The sequence below is a fragment of the Herpailurus yagouaroundi genome, unplaced genomic scaffold, assembly GCF_014898765.1.
Source record: "Herpailurus yagouaroundi ecotype Mexico unplaced genomic scaffold, PumYag 139, whole genome shotgun sequence".
NCBI lineage: Eukaryota > Metazoa > Chordata > Mammalia > Carnivora > Felidae > Herpailurus > Herpailurus yagouaroundi.
This window is the reverse complement of record NW_024412394.1, coordinates 16,060,006-16,080,354: the sequence shown is the minus strand read 5'-3', so window position 1 is coordinate 16,080,354 and position 20,349 is coordinate 16,060,006. Positions and strand designations below refer to the sequence as shown.

The 20,349-nt window shown below is 37.4% G+C and overlaps 2 protein-coding genes across 2 annotated transcripts; both read left to right on the top strand.

Moving 5' to 3' along the window:
* The first annotated feature begins 351 nt into the window (after positions 1-351).
* On the top strand, positions 352-5,359 carry LOC121029114 (beta-defensin 110-like). The gene is made up of 2 exons (XM_040473087.1): positions 352-406; positions 5,087-5,359. The coding sequence occupies exons 1-2, from the start codon at positions 352-354 to the stop codon at positions 5,233-5,235; spliced, it is 204 nt and encodes a 67-aa protein (XP_040329021.1). The 3' UTR covers positions 5,236-5,359.
* Positions 5,360-12,364: 7,005 nt separating this feature from the next.
* LOC121029250 (beta-defensin 110-like) lies at positions 12,365-19,091 on the top strand. The gene is made up of 2 exons (XM_040473126.1): positions 12,365-12,464; positions 18,958-19,091. The coding sequence occupies exons 1-2, from the start codon at positions 12,365-12,367 to the stop codon at positions 19,089-19,091; spliced, it is 234 nt and encodes a 77-aa protein (XP_040329060.1).
* The last annotated feature ends 1,258 nt before the right edge of the window (positions 19,092-20,349 follow it).

Here is a 20,349-nt window from a genome sequence, read left to right as displayed (position 1 = left end):
ATAGAGGAATGTATTACTATAACATTTCCACTCTGATGTTTTTAGCAATCCAAACACATTTCCTTTACAAGTCTCTTAAAGTTATGTTTTCATGAGAGTCTGTTTAAGGTAACACAAGCAAGTTTTACTTTTATGAGAAAAATTTAGTAATAATTCTTGTGACCATGTTCTTTGAACATGGCACAATCCAACCAAGCATACAAATGTTCTTGCTATTGATAAGCCTCAGTAGTTAAAACCACTTCCCTGGAGAATCTATAAATAAAAGCATTCTCTGTTTTCTTATTTGGAAACACTTGACTTGAAAAAGATCTGTTGACATATATTTTTTTTTTCCTAAGAAACTCCACCATGAAGATTCATCTCTTTTTCTTTATGCTGCTCTTTTGGGTCACGATTTTACCAGGTAACATGTAAATATTTATGGGCTTATTTACGGTAATTAATTTGCAGAAGCACAAGTTGTTGCTTATTAAAAATATGGTAACAACATAGGGTTTAAAAATTTTTATCCTAAATGCAATGTGGTACTCTGGACTGAACCCGAGAATAGGAAAAAAAAAAAGACAATCGTAGGGAAATTAGTAATATGTGAATAAAATTTGCAGTTTAGTTGATAGTATTATACCAATGCTCATTTCTTAGTTTTGATAATGTAGCATGGTTGAGTGAGATGTTTACCATAATGGGAATTTCACCTCTATTATCCTTGCAACTCTTCTGTAAATCTAAATTGATTTCAAAATAAAAAGTTTTAAAAGATTAAATCAATACCTTAGTCTATTCAGCTTCATTCTGAAACAATTTGTTACTGAAACAATTCTTACTGGAAAAATTGTTCATTAGCATAATCAACTGGTATGGGATAGATGATTCAGTGCTAGACAAAGATTGATTTACCTTTTCCTTCTTTTTAATCTATGCCAGTATACTACTTCCAATTATCAGAAGCCTTTCTTACTATTCTGTTCTTGTCATACAGGCAAATCATGTCTGTTGTTAGCTTTTCTTTATATATTTCTGGTCTCTGCCCTCTGTCTTTGAGTGCTACAGATCACATGAATGTTGAATGTAATACAAATACACGAGCTATATTTTTCATGAGATTTTTTTTCCACCCTCAAAGGCTACTTCCTCACATCAGGTATGTAACAAGATTCTCTCCTCCTGAGTTAATGTGTAAGTATGAATTTTACAGAAATAGAATAATACATTTTGGGAAAGAAGAGATCATTGAATCTCAAACTTTCTATTTAAAGACCTTAAGACGTAGCTCAAGTCTACCTAACTGGCATTAAAATTAGGCTCAAAGTCACTCACTCTTAGGAAAAATATCCCTTTCTTGGTACCTGGATGATTTCTTATGGCCCAACAGAAATCATAACAGAGGCCTAAGAGAATAAATTAACTTATTCTTTCATTGTGAATACTGTAAAGTCCATCATGACAATCTAAAAATGTATATACTTAATAAACTGATACATTATCATTTAGAGGTTGCAAGTAGATAAAATTCTAAATAGGGGCCAAGCATCAATGAAGTAACAAAGAAATACAGTTAATTGTTCATTTAACTAAGAGAATAACTTCCTTTATTTCCATTCAAAACTTATTAGAAAATGATCTCTGGATTTTCTTTGCCAGCACTAGAAAGTGCGAAAAAGAAATTCTATGCAGATTCATATAGCTTTTAACATGTGATAAATCTTTTTCTTCTTTTAATTTCAAAATAGCTAGCATGATTAGACTGCGATGTCAAGCATTTTTATGTCTTAGGAACTTATTTTTCTTCCTAACAGCAATATCAGGTGCTCCTACCAATAATTAAAGTCATTTGTACATTTATCAACAAACTGAAAAGTCATGTGTCCTGTAGACTTAAAGATTCAAAACCAGTTGGGGAGGGGCGCCTGGGTGGCTCAGTTAGTTGTCTTCATCTCCTTATTTTGGCTCAGGTCATGATCTCATGGTCTTGAGCTCAAGCCCCGCATCCAGCTCTGTGCTGGGCATGGAGCCTGCTTAAGATTGTCTCTTCCTCTCCCCCTGCCCCTCCCCTACTTGTGTGTACGCACACGTGCACGTGCACATTCTCATTCTCTCTCTCTCCCTCTCTCTGTCTTTCTCAAAGAAAAAAAAAAAAGAGAAAAAAAAAACACCAGTTGGGGATACAGTGGGGAAACAGTAGCATAGATTACACCATCAGTGCATCACTGTTATTAACTTTTTGCATATTTTTCTTATATTTTCAAAGTAAAGTCATTGACCTTATTAATCACACATGTACCAAACTTTTAGAAAACTACCCTTACCAGCAACAACAACAAAAAATTCAAAGTAAAAGAATTATGTCAGGATACATATTTTTCCGTACAAATTTAAGGAAGTGTGATAGAAAATCTAGACATGTAGAAAATAATAAAACAATAACAATGCTGTCTTTCAACTTATAGCTCACCAACATGTGGGGGTTGAATTAAACTACACAAACTGAATTGTCATATGTGTGACTCTTTTAGAGTTCTTCAGTAGTTCTTATATCTCACCTGCAAAGTGTAAAAATCCTTACTCAAAATTGAGACAGAAAATTTTCATTCTTTTCTCACTCTGACTGTTATAGATGAAGAGATGTCCAGATAAAAGCCATTGTCTATGCAGTGAAATGTCTGTTGAAGTCATTTAGCTTTCCTCTTCATTTATAGAGGTTATAAATGCACCAAATGTCTAGAAATAAAGTATTGTTTCACTCCCAGGTATTGTTTGACTTTACCTGACAAACTGAAAAAAAAAATATGTTATTGCCAATATCCCTTTTCTTTAAATCTGACATATACTTTGAATGGGATAGTATAGCTTTGTGCGGCAAGAATTGTCATGCTTCCCCTCCTCCCATTTCCAAGGAAGTTAATGGTAGCCTAAAGGATAAAACAGCAGGTGAGTGAAAATAAAAATAAATTATGGGTTGAAAAATATTTAGGAAATGCCTTGTCCATTTCTAGCTTATATATTAAATAAAACTTTATATACTATTTAATGAAACTCCCTAGCATGTTAACATGTTAATAGATGCAGTATGAATGATACATACGAAATGCTTTGTGAGAGTCCTGAAAAAAGAGCTTACTTTCCTGAAAGTGATCCACAGACATATCAGAGAGAAGACAGTATGCAAACAATGTATCTGAGGGTGGAGACAGTTATGTTTGGCTTATCACAGCATCACAAGACAGTAATTTTAATCACTGAAAACAGCGTTTTCAATTAGAGGCAACTTTGACCCCAAGGAGACATTAGGCAATGTCTGGAGACGTTTTCAGTTGTCACAACAGGTATTATTGGCATCTAGTGGGCAGAGGCCAAGGATGCTGCTAAACATTCTTCAGTGAACAGTATAGCATCCCACAGCAAAGAATTGTCCAACTCAAAAGGTCAATAGTGTTTAGGGGGAGAAAGCCTGCACTAGGGATTGGCTTAGCGTTTAACAAGGGGTGTACCTAATAGTTGAATGAGTGACTGGAGGCTTGCAAAGGTGAATGTCAGTGACCCAAACACACAGGCCTGGGGAATACTTATATTTTGAGCTGAAATTGACAAGAAAGGAGACAATATTTTTAGAAAGGTGAAATAAGACAAAGAATGAATAAGAGAAGGGGTGAGGTCAGTTTAAGGTGGAATATTGATCAACACCAACAAGTGTGACAGTCCTCTTGTCGAATACAATTCAGGTTTCTGTCACTGGCAAATCATACATGCATTTGATAATAGTAACTTCTCAGAAACTATAGAATAAATAACGACATTTAGAAGTTAGCATTCAATCTTTGCAATGTAACTATTCTACTGTAAATTGTGTCATATTCTGCATTACATCAGTTATAGTGAGAAGAGAGCTAATTTTAATAGAATAGCTAGGTTTTATATCAGCTCTGTATACCAACAATATAGAATATGTAGCTCTGAGTCCATATATTCACTGAGAAATATCACTACTTACCACCAACTGTTGGAAATGCAGACAGCATGTCTAGGTAGAAAGGCCTGGCCTTTAAGGGGACTGATTGGAACACTAGACCTAATTATGGTTGAAACTAGTGGCAAAGTTTGTTTTCATACCACGAGTTTACAAAAATATTTGAATCTGGCCTTCAGTCAGCCATCTGCAATATTCAGAATTCTCCCACACCAGTTCCCTTTAATCTCACCACATGAGTAAAATGACGTGTCTACGAAAAATGCACCAAAACATACGGTTTATGAAAACAAATGGGCCAGCACATATAGTGAAATATAAACTTAAAATATATTTGGCTTGGAAAGAATCTTACAACCTATCAGACCAATATCTCCCAATTCCCCAAGTATCTCCAACTATTTTAAATATAAACTTTAAGTGAAAATCAATTTCTAAATCATACGATAAAACATGTAGTTCAGAGCACTGGTAATATTAAAAATCATGTCATGGCTAACAATGACCTTACCTCTAGTCATTCCCATTTTTTAAATCAGTGCTGTCATCAGACACGTGTCTAAGTTAAATAATTTCTTTGGGGATGTAAATCCCAAGAGACCCGGAGGAATTGTAGGAATTCGGACGAATTGCTTACGATTACCTGTCTCTCAAGATTTTAGAAAAGTAAAATAAATCTACAGTAGAAGTCGCTTGCAGAACTCAAAAAGCACAACGTTGTGTCAAAATAATATTTTTGAAAGCAGAAAAGGGGGAAGTCAAAGGCAATTGGATAACTGTAGAGCCCAAACCTGAGAGAAGATAAATAATGAGCACTTCTTGGGCTGTTGATTTGGGGAACTATCCTTGAGTTACTTACTGTCCAGTCACTTGTAAGGAAGCAAGCTGGCACACCTAACTTAGGTCCACGGCACTTTCTAATTTTCAGGATTTACTTGCATCAAGGGACAGTACATGAGCTTAAACTTTCTTCAGTAAGATTTTCCCTGTCATAAATTAGAAGGGGGACATTTTCTTTTGACCTACACAATAATCTTCTACTTCTTGGACCTTCTCCTTTTAAAATATGGGTGTGTCATAGCTAAGTTACTAATTTCAGTCATTCTTTCCTTCTTACAGCCAGAAAGAAATATCCCCACTATGGTAGCTTGGATTTGAGGAGAGAGTGCAGAAAGGGTTATGGCCGATGTAAACTTGAGTGCCAGGAAAATGAAATTAGGATTGCTTACTGCATGCGACCTGCAACCCATTGCTGCTTGCAGAAGTAAAGCTGACAGAAGACAAGAAAGAGATACACGCTCCAAGAAGAGAGGACCAGTGTTACTAAGTCTTCCCAGAGTATACTTCAAGGCTTGTGTATCTCAAAGAATTAAATAAAATTTAACATTGAGCCACTCCCAAGTGGTTCTATGTCACACATGTACCTGGGGGCATTTTCTCTTGATCTCTTGGTACCAGAAGTAAGCAGAATTTATTTTATGGGAATTCCCCAAGAACTACCAAAAATTCTAAGTGCTTTGTGTGGGTTGACATAAGTACTGTTGTGAGAAACCCTAGGTCAGAGAAATGGGAGAAGCATATTCCTGAAATGGAAGCCTCCAATGGAAATGTGCTGCATTTTCATCATTAAACACTGCTCTATAGATTATCCCATGAATGGATACAAATCCACAGGGCTTGTGAGAGTAGGAATTGAGAATGCAGATCCTGCTCATGAGAGAAAGAGCTGAAGTAAGAGAAGATCAGTATAAGAACAGAAAAGCAGAGGAAATCATAATCAGCTCCAATTTCTGTCCTTCTTACGTATTTAGTGGAGAAAAAATGTGTATCAGGAAATAAAAGAGGGAGTAAAAATGGAAGGGAAGAATTCCTTGAAGGAGAAGAGCCTTTATGTAATTAAGTATTTTGACAAAGAAAGGCAGAAACTATGGCTAACTACTCATTTGGGCTCCGCAGTCCTCAGATAATTGTGTCTGAGGAGACACAAAACAAAAAAAAGGAGGAGAGTGATCTGCAGTCGTGAGCTTTACTCTGTCAGAGTTCCTCTTGCTACTTCCTCTCAAGGGCCACATTATCTCTCCCACAACACTCGCACCAATAAGTCTGTATCAGATGGTTGCTATTAGAAAATGCACATTCCACTTCTTTTATGAGTTTAGGGCTGCAACTTAGTTATTGGTATTAATTCAGAACTATTTTTAAACACACCATTGATAGCATAACACAGTAATAAAACAGAAGCTTGCCTTCACCAAAAATAAAGCTGAATATATTTTTGTAATTTAACTAAGTAAAATGAAATTTATTGAGTGGATATATGTAAGCAAGACTTGGACGCAGAAGGAGATGAGAAGTTAAAGAATTACAGGTCATTCTATCTGGATATTTTCCTCCTTCCTTCCTTCCTTCCTCCCTCCCTCCCTCCCTCCTTTCTTTCTTCTTTCTTTCTTTCTTTCTTTCTTGTTGAAGTATAGTTGACATACAGTATTATATTAGTTTCAGGTGTACAATATAGTGATTCGATAATTCTATATATTACAAAATGCTTGCCACGAGTATAGTTGCCATCTGTCACCTCTACTGATATTTTTTATTAATGCTTATTCATGTATTTTTAGAGAGAGAGAGAGCACAAGTGGAGAGGGGCAGAAGGGAAGGAGAGGGAGAATCCCAAGCAGGCTCCACACTGCCAGCACTGAGGCCAATGCGGGGCTCAGTCTCATGAACTGGGAGAACTTGACCTGAGCGGAAATCAAGAGTGAATGCTTAACCAACCAAACCACCCAGGAGCCCCTATTGATGTTTTTATTATGGCATCACATTACATCTTCTAAATGCAGATTTGAGATGCATTATCTATTATGGTAACATGAACAGAGAAATAATTTTCCTCTATTTAGATAAAGTTTTTGGATTTACTTCCATCATAAGGGACTGTTCACTTTTTCATGTTTTATTTTAATAAAAATATGACTTCCTATTATGAAGCAATTACTAAGCATATGTTGGAGTCTCACATGCATTATCTTTCACATATTTTAATAACTTGAAATACACTTTGTCTTCTCAAGTGTGTTCCTTTGTAGTATAAATATCTTCAAAGGTATTTTAACAGTATTTATTTGATTTCTTCTCTAATTGCCTGGTTGACCCACTCATTCGTTAGTAGGGTGTTCTTTAACCTCCATGCTTTTGGAGGTTTTCCAGACTTTTTTCTGTGGTTGATTTCAAGCTTCATAGCATTGTGGTCTGAAAGTATGCATGGTATGATTTCAATTCTTGTAAACTTATGAAGGGCTGTTTTGTGACCCAGTATATGATCTATCTTGGAGAATGTTCCATGTGCACTCGAGAAGAAAGTCTATTCTGTTGCTTTGGGATGCAGAGTTCTAAATATATCTGTCAAGTCCATCTGATCCAATGTCTCATTCAGGGCCCTTGTTTCTTTATTGACCGTGTGTCTCGATGATCTATCCATTTCTGTAAGTGGGGTGTTAAAGTCCCCTGCAATTACCACCTTCTTATCAATAAGGTTGTTTGTGTTTATGAGTAATTGTTTTATATATTTGGGCGCTCCGGTATTCGGCGCATAGACATTTATAGTTGTTAGCTCTTCCTGATGGATAGACCGTGTCACTATCATATAATGTCCTTCTTCATCTCTTGTTACAGCCTTTAATTTAAAGTCTAGTTTGTCTGATATAAGTGTGGCTACTCCAGCTTTCTTTTGGCTTCCAGTAGCATGATAAATAGTTCTCCATCCCCTCACTCTCAATCTAAAGGTGTCCTCAGGTCTAAAATGAGTCTCTTGTAGACAACAAATAGATGGGTCTTGTTTTTTTATCCATTCTGATACCCTATGTCTTTTGGTTGGCGCATTTAATCCATTTACATTCAGTGTTATCATAGAAAGATATGGGTTTAGTCATTGTGATGTCTGTATGTTTTATGCTTGTAGTGATGTCTCTGGTACTTTGTCTCACAGGGTCCCCCTTAGGATCTCTTGGAGGGCTGGTTTAGTGGTGACAAATTCCTTCAGTTTTTGTTTGTTTGGGAAGACCTTTATCTCTCCTTCGATTCTAAATGACAGACTTGCTGGATAAAGGATTCTCGGCTGCATATTTTTTCTGTCTAGCACACTGAAAATCTCGTGCCAATTCTTTCTGGCCTGCCAAGTTTCAAAAGAGAGATCAGTCACGAGTCTTATAGGTCTCCCTTTATATGTGAGGGCACGTTTACCCCTTGCTGCTTTCAGAATTTTCTCTTTGTCCTTGTATTTTGCCAGTTTCACTATGATATGTCGTGCAGAAGATCGATTCAAGTTACGTCTGAAGGGAGTTCTCTGTGCCTCTTGGATTTCAATGCCTTTTTCCTTCCCCACTTCAGGGAAGTTCTCAGCTATGATTTCTTCAAGTACCCCTTCAGCACCTTTCCCTCTCTCTTCCTCCTCTGGGATACCAATTATGCGTCTATTATTTCTTTTTAGTGTATCACTTAGTTCTCTAATTTTCCCCTCATACTCCTGGATTTTTTTATCTCTCTTTTTCTCAGCTTCCTCTTTTTCCATAACTTTATCTTCTAGTTCACCTATTCTCTCCTCTGCCTCTTCAATCCAAGCCGTGGTGGTTTCCATTTTGTTATGCATTTCGTTTAAAGCGTTTTTCAGCTCCTCGTGACTGTTCCTTAGTCCCTTGATCTCTGTAGCAAGAGATTCTCTGCTGTCAGCTATACTGTTTTCAAGCCCAGTGATTAATTTTATGACTATTATTCTAAATTCACTTTCTGTTATATTATTTAAATCCTTTTTGATCAGCTCATTAGCTGTTGTTATTTCCTGGAGATTCTTCTGAGGGGAGTTCTTCCGCTTGGTCATTTTGGATAGTCCCTGGCGTGGTGAGGACCTGCAGGGCACTTCCCCTGTGCTGTGATGTATAACTGGAGTTGGTGGGCGGAGCCGCAGTCAGACCTGATGTCTGCCCCCAGCCCACCGCTGGGGCCACAGTCAGACTGGTGCTTGCCTTCTCTTCCCCTCTCCTAGGGGCAGGATTCACTGTGGGGTGGGGTGGCCTGTCTGGGCTACTTGCACACTGCCAGGCTTGTGATGCTGGGAATCTGGTGTCTTAGCTGGGGTGGGTAGGCAAGGTGCACAGGGGCAGGAGGGGCAGGCTTAGCTTGCTTCTCCTTAGGTGATCCACTTCAGGAGGGGCCCTGTGGCAGCAGGAGGGAGTCAGATCCGCTGCCGGAGGTTTGGCTCCGCAGAAGCACAGAGTTGGGTGTTTTCGCGGAGCCAGCAAGTTCCCTGGCAGGAACTGGTTCTCTTTGGGATTTTGGCTGGGGGATGGGCGGGGGAGATGGCGCTGGTGAGTGCCTTTGTTCCCCACCAAACTGAGCTCTGTCGTCCAGGGGCTCAGCAGCTCTCCTTCCCTTTGTCCTCCAGCCTTCCCGCTTTCCGAGCAGAGCTGTTATCTTATGACCTCCCAGCCGCTAAGTCGCGCTTGCTGTCGGAACACAGTCCGTCAGGCCCCTCCGCTTTTTGCAAGCCAGACTCGGGGGCTCTGCTTGGCCGGCGAGCCGCCCCTCCACCCGGGCTCCCTCCTGCCAGTCCGTGGAGCGCGCACCGCCTCGCCGCCCTTCCTACCCTCTTCCGTGGGCCTCTCGTCTGCGCTTGGCTCTGGCGACTCTGTTCTGCTAATCCTCTGGTGGTTTTCTGGGTTATTTAGGCAGGTGTAGGTGGAATCTAAGTGATCAGCAGGACGCATGGTGAGCCCAGCATCCTCCTACGCCGCCATCTTCACAGTATTTATTTGAACAGGGTTTTCAACCTGAGAACTATTGTTATTTTGATCCAGACAATTCTTTGTTGTCCAGATCTCCTCTTCATTGTATCTTTAGCAATAGGATGTTTCTTAGTATCCCTAGCCTTTACCCACCAGATACCAATAGCTCTCTTTCCCCTAATTGTGACAAAAATGTCTACCTACATTGTCAATATCCCTTCTGGAGGCAAAATCACTCCAGATTAGAACCATCTTACCATTACATACTCATTCTCACAGAAATTTCAAAATTAAAAGTGGAAACAACAACCAAAATCAGTACTATTTCCAGGTAGCACATTTTCTGTGTCTTATGAAAACTATTTGAAATTTTCATGTTATTACATATGCACTAGAGATGATATATTAGTGGCCCGTAAAAAACATAGCCCAACTTTTGAATAATGAATATATGTTGAGAAGATTAGTAAAATTAAATTCTTAAAATGAAAGCTCAAGTTACATCTTACCTAACCAGACACAATCATTATATTAAGATCTGTAATGTAGAATCGAGAAGCTTAGTATACTATTAATATGGAACAAATAAGAATTGAGTTTTTATTGGCCATCAAGAAGTGGCAGGCGATAAGAAGTTTCCTGGAAGACACCCAAGACATCTCCGCATATGAACTAGTCTATACTGGTAGACCCTCTATCCTTCAGTGCTTGACAAAGAAAAACAAAACCATCTATATTTCTGAGCTGGTCTTTCCTGTGGTCCAGTGTACATTCAAGCCACCAGACTCTTTTCAGCCCAAGGAACGAATGTGACAAACTTGAAGGAGAAATGTAAACCTATGGGCATCAATTAGGTAATTAATATTTTTACCTACAGAAATCTTTTAACTGTTTGTTGTGCATGATATTGACTAAACATTGCAGAAGCCCTTTTGACAAAGTTCTGCATCCAACTCCCTTAAAAAGAAAGATATGTCACTAATTATTCATACTGACCTCAGAGTTTGTTAACAACAAAAAAAAATAAAGAATAAAAGGTAAATATTTACACATGGGAAGATTTCTGGAAACTTTCTTGCTCATGCATTTTAATTTTCATTGGGTTAATTGACAATACAGATAGATAATCTTAAATTAAACTGCAGTTGACCATTGAACAACAGGGGTTTGGAGTACATGGATCCACTTCTATGTGGATTTTTTTAGATAAATAAAATATAGTATTACAAAAGTATTTTCTCTTTTTCATAATTTTTTCAATAGCATTTTCTCTAGCTTACTTTATTGTAAGAATGCACCACATAAAACATATAACCTACATAATATATATTAATTGACTATTTATATTCTCCATAAGGCTTCTAGTCAACCGTAGGCTATACATAGTTAAATTTGGGGGGAGTCAGAAGTTATATGTGGATTTCCAACTCATGCGGGCGACAGAAGGTCAATGTTTCTAAGTATTGAGTTGTTTGTGGATCAACTGTGGTTAGATCTAGAGCTGGAAGTTTTACATTTTTTCTGTCCTTTGGTCCAGAGTGTATTTCCCTTCACTTTTAGTTTTCTTTGAGTCTGGATTAGCAGTGGCCCTGATGAAGGAGGCACCAACAGGTGTTAGGTATTTTTGTTGTAGTCATAGCTCAATACACACCTGAATCAGTTAAGAGCATTCTGTTGGAATGAGGTCTATCACTCTGAAATCCCAGCACAGGATTAGAGAGGAAGATACCATGCATTCATACCCACCCCATTTCAGGATTTATTTCACCTTCATATCCTTGGGCAAGAATGAAATGCAATTCCAAATAGTAATTTATTTATTCAGACACTTGACTAATAATGGCTTGCTTCTTCCCAGGTATGATATTATGGGTTTTGGATTTGAAGATAAAATAAAATTACAGCTCTTGCCTTTTTTAAAAAAAAGTTTATTCATTTATTTTGAGAGAGAGAGAGAAAGAGAGAGAGAGAGAGAGAGAATGGGTGGAGAAAGGGCAGAGAGTGAGGGAGAGAGAGGATCCCAAGCAGGCTTTGTGCTGTCAGCACAGAGCCTGACATGGGGCTTAATCCCAGGAACTGTAAGATCATGATTTGAGTGGAAATCAAGAGCCAAATGCTTAACTGACTAGGCCACCAAGGCACCCCTACAGCTCCTGTTGTAAGAAACTAATAGTTACCAATAACAAACTGAGTTTTAAGTAATTATTCAAACTGATAGAGTTCAAAATGAGTAAGACATGGGATGTGCCCCCCAGAAAAGCAATGTCAATTCATAACACTGACAATACATTAGACACTGCATTCCATGCCCCCCTCTCTCATTTATTTACCGATTCAATGAATATTCTTTGAGAACCTACTATGTATAGCCATAATATAATATGATTAGGACACATCAACAAACAAACAGGCACTATTTCCTATCTTTGTGGAGCTCATATTCCAGAAGTGGAGACAAATACAAGCAGCAAACATAATAAATAAGCATTTTATGCTAGAAGATGATAAATCAGAGTTCAGGGACCCCAAAAAATGAAATTTGAAATAGGATTTTTCAGGAGGCTCTTATTGAGAAGATGACATTTAAGTAAAAAAAAAATGACAGAGGCCAAGAAGCATCATGGGGGCACCCACGAGTTTTGGGGGAGTGCTAATGAAGGTGGCTGGAGAAAAGTGGGTTGGGAGGAGAGTCCTGGATGAGCTCGTCAGGGAGGAAGCGTGTTGGACGATTACCCAGAATTTTTTAGGAACTAGAAGGGATACTGTCTTCTAAATTATGAGAGAAATCCAGTGGGCTTTCACCTGAGGAAAAACATGATTTAAATTTTATTTTAAAAAAACCTCTCTGAAACACTTTAGTGAGTTAGGAGATATTAACATAAGTAATACACTATGGTAGCTCACTTCAGGGTGCTAACAATAAAAACAATGAGTAATGGTAGGGTTCTGGGCAGTTAAAGTCACATTTTATGAGAGATTTTTGCCTTTAAGCTACTTTCTTTTATTTGCTTTTTAAAAAAAATGTTTACTTATTTATTTTGAGAGAGAGAGAGAGAGAGAGAGTGGGAGTGGGGAAGAGGCAGAGAGAGAGAGAGAGAGAGAGAGAGAGAATCTCAAGCAAGATCCTTGCTATCAGTGCCAAGCCTCATGTGGGCTTGATCTCACAAACCATGGAGCTGAAATCAAGAGTCACTCAACTGCCTGGGCTACGCAGTCAGCTACTTTCTAATCTGCTTTATTCCTATCTTCACCAAACTTTTTGAAAACCAGCCTCAACTCATAATCTCCTTTTATCACCTTTTATATACTCTTTTTCCCCAATACATTCACCCATGTCAGTTAACTGAAAATCTTCTTGCTAATGTTATCGATGTTTTCCTAAAAGCAAACCCAAAGTGGTATTTTAATTCTTTGTCTTGTGGACTTCTGCCTAATGCTAGAGTTGTTCACTGTTCTGACAACGTTTGACAATTATTTGGCGGTCTCATTTTTTTATGTAAATCCCTTTTTAAAAAAAGTTTAGTTATTTATTTTGAGAGAGAGAGAGAGCGAACGAGCAGGAGAAAGAAAGAGAGAGAATCCCAAGCAGGCACCAAAGCCTGACTCAGGGCTTGAATTCACGAACTGTGAGATCATGACCTGAGCCAAAATGAAGAGTTGGACGCTGAATCAACTGAGCCACGCAGGTGCTTCTTGATGGTCTCTTAAATTCAGGGGTCTCTACTGCTGTGTCCCTGAATCCCTTTTCTTATATCCCTTCCCTTATTTTATATGTTTCCCTGAGATTATCTTGTTCAGTGCAATGACTTCTGCTATCAACAAACATTTTTCTCAAATCTCCTTCCCAAATCAAAAGATTTTTTTATTTATAATTATGGAACTTATCTGGCTGACCTCCAATTTTTTTTAATCCCAATATGTCCAAAACAGAGCTCATCTTACCCACAAAGGCTAAAGTCTGTCCTCCTCTTTTTATTTTCTGCTTCATTGATTGTTATTATCAACTGCACAGGATTAAGGGCTAACACACTTGTTACTGCTGTACTTCCTGGTATTCTTGCCCCAAATCCAAAAGTTACTTCATTGGGCTGCTTCAAATTCACAAATATCTCCCCCTTTATTTGAAACCCCATGAACTTAATTATCTTTCTCATTATTTCTTATTTAGAATATTCTAACAATGCTCACCCAGCCTCTCTGCTACAAAATTTTCTCCAATCCCTTCCTTAAAGGGAAGATGATGCTTAACGTTTCCATAGAGAATATGGAATTCATGAGAATTCTGCTCATCAGAATATTCAACTCATCAGCTGTGGAGGTCTTTTGCCACCTGTGCCCAGTTTTTCCTTCCCTGCGTTTTCTGAAGTCCATGTCCATATCACTCCAGTCATGCTAAAAGTCACACCATTCTACATATATCTCACAACATCCATGTTTAGAATACATATATTCTAAGTGCTTCCCCTAATTCCTCAAAAATATGCTATTGGCTTCTCAAGGTGCAACTAAAAGTCACATCTTCCATGAAATGATTGAACATACACTTGTTTGGAGTCCAACATAACTAACTTTAAAGCCTCTCCCACCCCTTTTACTCCCCGTGAAACTCTGTGCAAAGTTCTTTACTTCAATTGTTCTTATGGGTGAAATGAGAATGATCATACCTATCCCAAAGTGAGTAGAGCATTAAATCAGATAATGCACACACCTTATTTAGTAAAGAGTCTAAAATTTAATGAACGCTTAACAAAGCATAGGTTTTCCTAATGGCTGTGGTGGTAGTAATAGTAAAATATACTTTTGCAGTTTACAGCTTTTAATTTTATGCTTGGAGAAGATTTTTATTAATTCCTTAGGATTGTCTTTACAAGTGATATTGTACCATTTTTGTGTCATCATTTCCCAACGAACACTGGTTTATTTTTGGGGGCAAGGAGCTTAATTATTGTATTCATTTTTTGCATCTGCATCTAGCAAGGGGCCGAGTGCGAATAGCTGCCTACTTAAAGGTGTGTGGTATGAATCACGAGAGAAGGTATTTTCTTCATTTAATAGCAAAAGTAAATAAAATCAGTGAATTAATAAAGGTTTCCTCTGAAACCTGACACAAACTTATAAGCAACTCATACCAATGACCATAAAACTTATTCTACTACTTGTGGGGCTACAGAATATGTCTATATCTGTTATCTCATTTGCCACACAACCTTCTGAAGTAGACATTAAATACATTTTACAGTTGAAGAAATTAGTACAAGGGTTAGGTCATTTGCTCAGTTGACATAGGAAATAACAGATGGAGAGATTGTGATAAAGTCCAGAGAGTCTTTCAGTATAGAACACCAATTAAATATCTATATCTGATATCATACTATTCACTCAATCATTTTGTCAGTTATTTACACACTTATTGAGTATGTATGTTTCAAGCATTTCACTACATACTGTAATAAATCGGTGAACAAGGCACACAGTGGACCTGACCTAACATAGATTGAAGACTAGAGGTTTTGGGAGCCTGGGTGGCTCAGTCGGTTAAGCATCTTGACTCTTGGTTTCAGCTCAGATCATGATCTCACAGTTCATGAGCTGGAGCCCCTCATCAGGCTCCCTGCTGGTAGCATGGAGCCTTATTGGGATTCTCTCTCCCTCTCACTCTGCCCCTCCCTCCCTCTCTCTCTCTCTCTCAAAGTAAATAAATAAAAAGTAAAAAATTAAAAATTAAAAAAAAAAGGACTGTGTTTACACAATAACAGGGGCATGTATGTTAATAACACTGTTTCATCTGGGGTCACTTTAAAATGTAAATCCAAATGGAAAATAAAAACAAGTATGAGAATAAGCTGATTTTTGAAATTTTATTCATCTTTGAACATTATAAGAGAAGTTTACATATTTTATCTCATTATATTTTTTTAAAATTCTATTTAAAAACACCTCAATTTTATGAGGAAATCAAGATCCTTTGCCCAATCTATCACAGCTAATAAATACAGCATATAGGATTGAAATGTACTATCTGATTCTGAAGGAGCATACTGTTTCAAACATATTTTAGAAACTTCTGACTATGGCCTTGCTCCTACCTTGATTTTAACTTGGACCCAGTAAGAGTAGACATCATCCAAAATACCTCTTCCTACTTCTTTTTTTTAAATTTTGTTTATTTATTTTTGAGGAGAGAGGGAGACAGAGCATGAGCAGGGAAGGGGCAGAGAGAGAGGGAATTTGAAACACAGAATTTGAAACAGGCTCCAGGCTGTGGCTGTCAGCAAAGAGCCCAATGCGGGGTTTGAACTCACCAGCCTTTGAGCTGTGAGATCATGACCTGAGCCACCCAGGTGCCTCCTTCTTTTTTTTCTCTCTCTCTTTTTTTTAAATGTTTCCCCTTCCTACTTTCTTTTTTTTTTTTTTTTTTTTTTTTACAGTCAGCATCACATCCTCAAACACCAATGTCCAGAGGTCTGTGTCTCATTTTTTTTAATATGAAATTCATTGTCAAATTGGTGAAATAAGTCATACAGAGAAGGACAGATTCCATATGTTTTCACTCCTATGTGGATCCTGAGAAACTTAGCAAGAAGACCATGGGGGAGGGGAAGGAAAAAAAATGGTTAGAGAGGGAGGGAGCCAAAACATAAGAGACTCCCCTTCCTACTTTCTACTCAGCCTTGCTATTTGCATCATGAAGTAAACAGAGAAGTCATCTGCAGAGAAGTTATTTGCTAGGAGATGGGGAGATATATGCCAGATATTTCACCCAGGAGGAAGAACACCCACCCCGCCCCAGAGCATGGGAAAAATAACATTAACAAACTGTGGGGAGGCCATTGAGCTTTTAACCACTGGTTCCCAACAGAGATTTCTCTATCCATGTGTATGCAGGATTTGTTATGGGGCTGGGGTCCACAATAGACGTACACCATATTTGTAGCACTCCACTCTTGCCCAGATTATCAGAAACCTGTCCAAAATATATAGCCCTTATCCATCCTCCAACTAGTGTTTACATATGTCTCTTATCAGGAAAATTAGTCATCATAGACTCATTTCTCCAGTGATGTTAAAAGGTGCAGAGATATTTATAGATAAAAGAGATGCTATGCATCCTTCCTCCGAACAGTCATTCATTTTTATTTTTATGTGCTTATCAATGAGTTTAAGTCACCTCACATAGCTATGCACTCATGGATAATATTTGTATGGCATTGTACAGTTTATAACATATTACATATCCAATTTTCACAACAACACGATGAGGTTGTGTTATTTTCTTTTATAATGTTCACCTCACAGAGCTGTGACTCTAAAATGACATTATTTGCAAATAAGTAAGAAGTGATAGAAGCAATTTTGTGATGCAAACCTTTTATTTCCAGATCATGCACTTCTATAGGTGTTTTCATGATTTAAAACATTTATATTCTTTAAAATAATAAGAAAGTAAAAACAACAGTAGTATATTTTCATGTTACTAATGATCACTATAAATCCATATTTCTCTTTTCTGAATTTAACATATCTTAAAAGTCAACACGGATGTTGTGGGTTGACAAGGTATTAGGGTCTCAGGAATGTTGATTAGCTTAAAAAGTACCTATCCCAGCAAAAGTTAAAAAAAAAAGCAAAATGCAACCATGCATATGTACTTCTCTACTTTTAGTTATATCAAATATGGGTCTGAAGGAACTTTAGATTTCACCAAAATTTACTGGTGACCAGGGGTTCTGTCATCATAAATTAGCTTCCCATTCCCAAAGGAAATACATATATTCAAATGTCAAAACCTTCCTGACAATCTCTTGCACTTTACACGTAACTTCCTTTCCTTTTCTACTAACTTTATTGACAACAATAAAGTTAGTCCATTTGAAGTATTTTCTACATTTGCTACCTTTGAGCTTTCTGACTAATTCCCAACCAAATGCTTAGAGAATACTAGGTACTCAAACACCTGCCCCATCGAAATGAAACACCATTCTGCATTTCATTTTGGTTTTATGCAGACAATTAGGTTCTATGAGTTAACATTATATAATGTTAATCTAAATTCTATTCAGTTTATTCTCTAAATTTTAATAAAATTATTTTGCTTTGTTTTTCCTGACACACACGTGGAAAATTTAATATTCAAAATATATTTGCAATAGCCATGTTTATTATATTCCATCATGCAGATAGGTGGAAAGACTTATCCAAGATAAGTAAATACTATGATAAAATTGGGGGGGAGGGGCAGAAATAAGCCTGACACACAAGTCTCTTTTTTCTAAAGGCATTAGTTTCAGTACAATAAAATCATTAAGAAAAATAAAATCCTAAGTAACTAAAATATTTGCTTCCGTTTAGTATAGTTTAATGTGTGAACCCAAAGCTGTGAGTTTGGAATCTCAGGATATCCTTCTTTGCATTGTCTTAGATGACACAGCAAACTAGAAGATTAACATGAGGATTGTTTTTTTACTAAATACTAAATGTATATCAAAACTGTGTTTCTGTGTGCACATCTAATATGGTGTTGTTTCCTCAATAAATTATCAGTAAGTGTCTCCATGTCTACTGTATTACAATTATCAGGATATACTGGGTAGGAGATAACAAAGAATCAGAAGAAGTCATAACTGTCATATGTGGTTGACATATTGGCCACAAGAATAAAAATATCATGACACGTGTTTAAGAAAAATACATATAATTAAGTACTTAGTTATGTTATTCATTCATTATTACTATAGACTGGTGAAAGGGATATATTCATTTGCTCTAATATAACGAAAGAAGATTTCAATTAACAGTAAGATCTGGAATGGAGAAGAAAGCATTGAACAAATGATACTGTGAAGAGGCAGTCAGAGTAAGCTTAAAACATTGAAAAAAAACACATGAAAATAAAAATGATAGGTTTTTAAAGAACTACAAACCTCATCTTAATGAAAGCATGGGAGAGCAAATCTGGTGTTAATAAAATAAGAACAAAAGATAGGAAGGTGAGTACTGATATGGGCTGAAAGATAAGGACAGTAAGATGTTTGTAGCTCAGTCTCTTTCTGCAACAACGGCCAAATTGTGCTATAACACTACCTGGCATACCAGACTCTCCATCTCCCACATGCATGATCTCATGACCAAAACAGATTTTCTGTCTTCCCTGGGTAACAAGACTCCCAAGTGAAAAATGAGGTTGATGACTTTAGATGTCTTTCTTGATTGCAGCCAGAAGTAACTTTGAGTCAATGTATAGATTTGAAAGATGCAAAAAATTGAAAGGAATATGTAAAACATTTTGTAATGATGATGAGTATGATTACGGATACTGCATTAAATGGAGAAATCAGTGCTGCATATGAACTCTGGAAAACAGAAGTACTATTGAGCATCAAAGTCTGGAACAGAGATTCATCTTACCGACACGAGAGTGGGTAGAAAGAAAACGTTTGCAACGTTTAAAGAAGTATTCCCGGGGCGCCTGGGTGGCGCAGTGGGTTAAGCGTCTTCAGCGGTTAAGCGTGACTTCAGCCAGGTCACGATCTCGCGGTCCGTGAGTTCGAGCCCTGCGTCGGGCTCTGGGCTGATGGCTCAGAGCCTGGAGCCTGTTTCCGATTCTGTGTCTCCCTCTCTCTCTGCCCCTCCCCCGTTCATGCTCTGTCTCTCTCTGTCCCAAAAATAAATAAACGTTGAAAAAAAAATTAAAAAAAAATAAATAAAGAAGTATTCCCTTTTAAATCCTCAGTACCACTGTTTACATAAATAAAAATAATTTAGTTTGTATTCTATTTATTTCCCACTTTTTTTGAATTTCAGATGGATGAATGTATTAATTAAACAGAGGATCAGACTCTAATTGTGCTTATAATCCCATTATGGACATGTTGCCAACCAGATATTCATGCTACTTATCTGAGTTGCTCTGTTTCCTTTCTAAATATATGTATAGGACTTTATTGCCAGTTTTACTATGAAAATCGTGGTTATCTTCATAGATGCTTTCTTCCACACCAAAAATCTCCGTATGTAGTTTTAAATCTTTCTTAAAAGCAAATGCATGTTTTCTCTCTTTCAAATGTGAACCCTTCCAATCTTGGCTTACTTACTGATTTTTCATATGCATTTAACCAATTCCTATGAGGTGACAATTTGAGATGACACACTTTAGTAGTAGTTCCCTCAGGAAAGCAAAACAAAACAAAACAAAACAGTTCCCTCAGTAGAGCAATGAAATACTATTCATGACACTGAAGAGGGATAAATATTAAGGTTTTTGAGAACAGCTTCCCTCTTATCCATGCAATCATTTAATCAAATGAAATCCCACAAGGAAGCTCAGTAATAACAATTCTTGTTCCAACAATTTAGGACTATGTTTGGCCAGCTCAGTCGGCTGCTCCTAAAGAATATGTCAGATTGAAGGAATCTTTAATTTTGTTGGAGAAGGAACTGGAATGCCACAAGCAATGTAGAGCTGCAGGGCAGCTCAGTAAGTTGATGAATGAACCTGACCAACTGCTCAGAACACCTATCTCCAAGGTCCACCATGAAATCTAGCAGGATTAGTTTTATCTAAAAGGGCGATGTTAGAGAAGTTTAGGTATCAGAAAATTTCACTTT

Bases quoted from the DNA above. Each gene is read 5' to 3' on its own strand.
- LOC121029114 (XM_040473087.1), top strand. From the start codon at position 352: ATGAAGATTCATCTCTTTTTCTTTATGCTGCTCTTTTGGGTCACGATT. The intron at 407-5,086 runs GTAACATGTAAA...TCCTTCTTACAG, and splicing joins TTGGGTCACGATTTTACCAG to CCAGAAAGAAATATCCCCAC.
- LOC121029250 (XM_040473126.1), top strand. From the start codon at position 12,365: ATGGGGGCACCCACGAGTTTTGGGGGAGTGCTAATGAAGGTGGCTGGA. The intron at 12,465-18,957 runs GTTGGACGATTA...TCTTGATTGCAG, and splicing joins GCTCGTCAGGGAGGAAGCGT to CCAGAAGTAACTTTGAGTCA.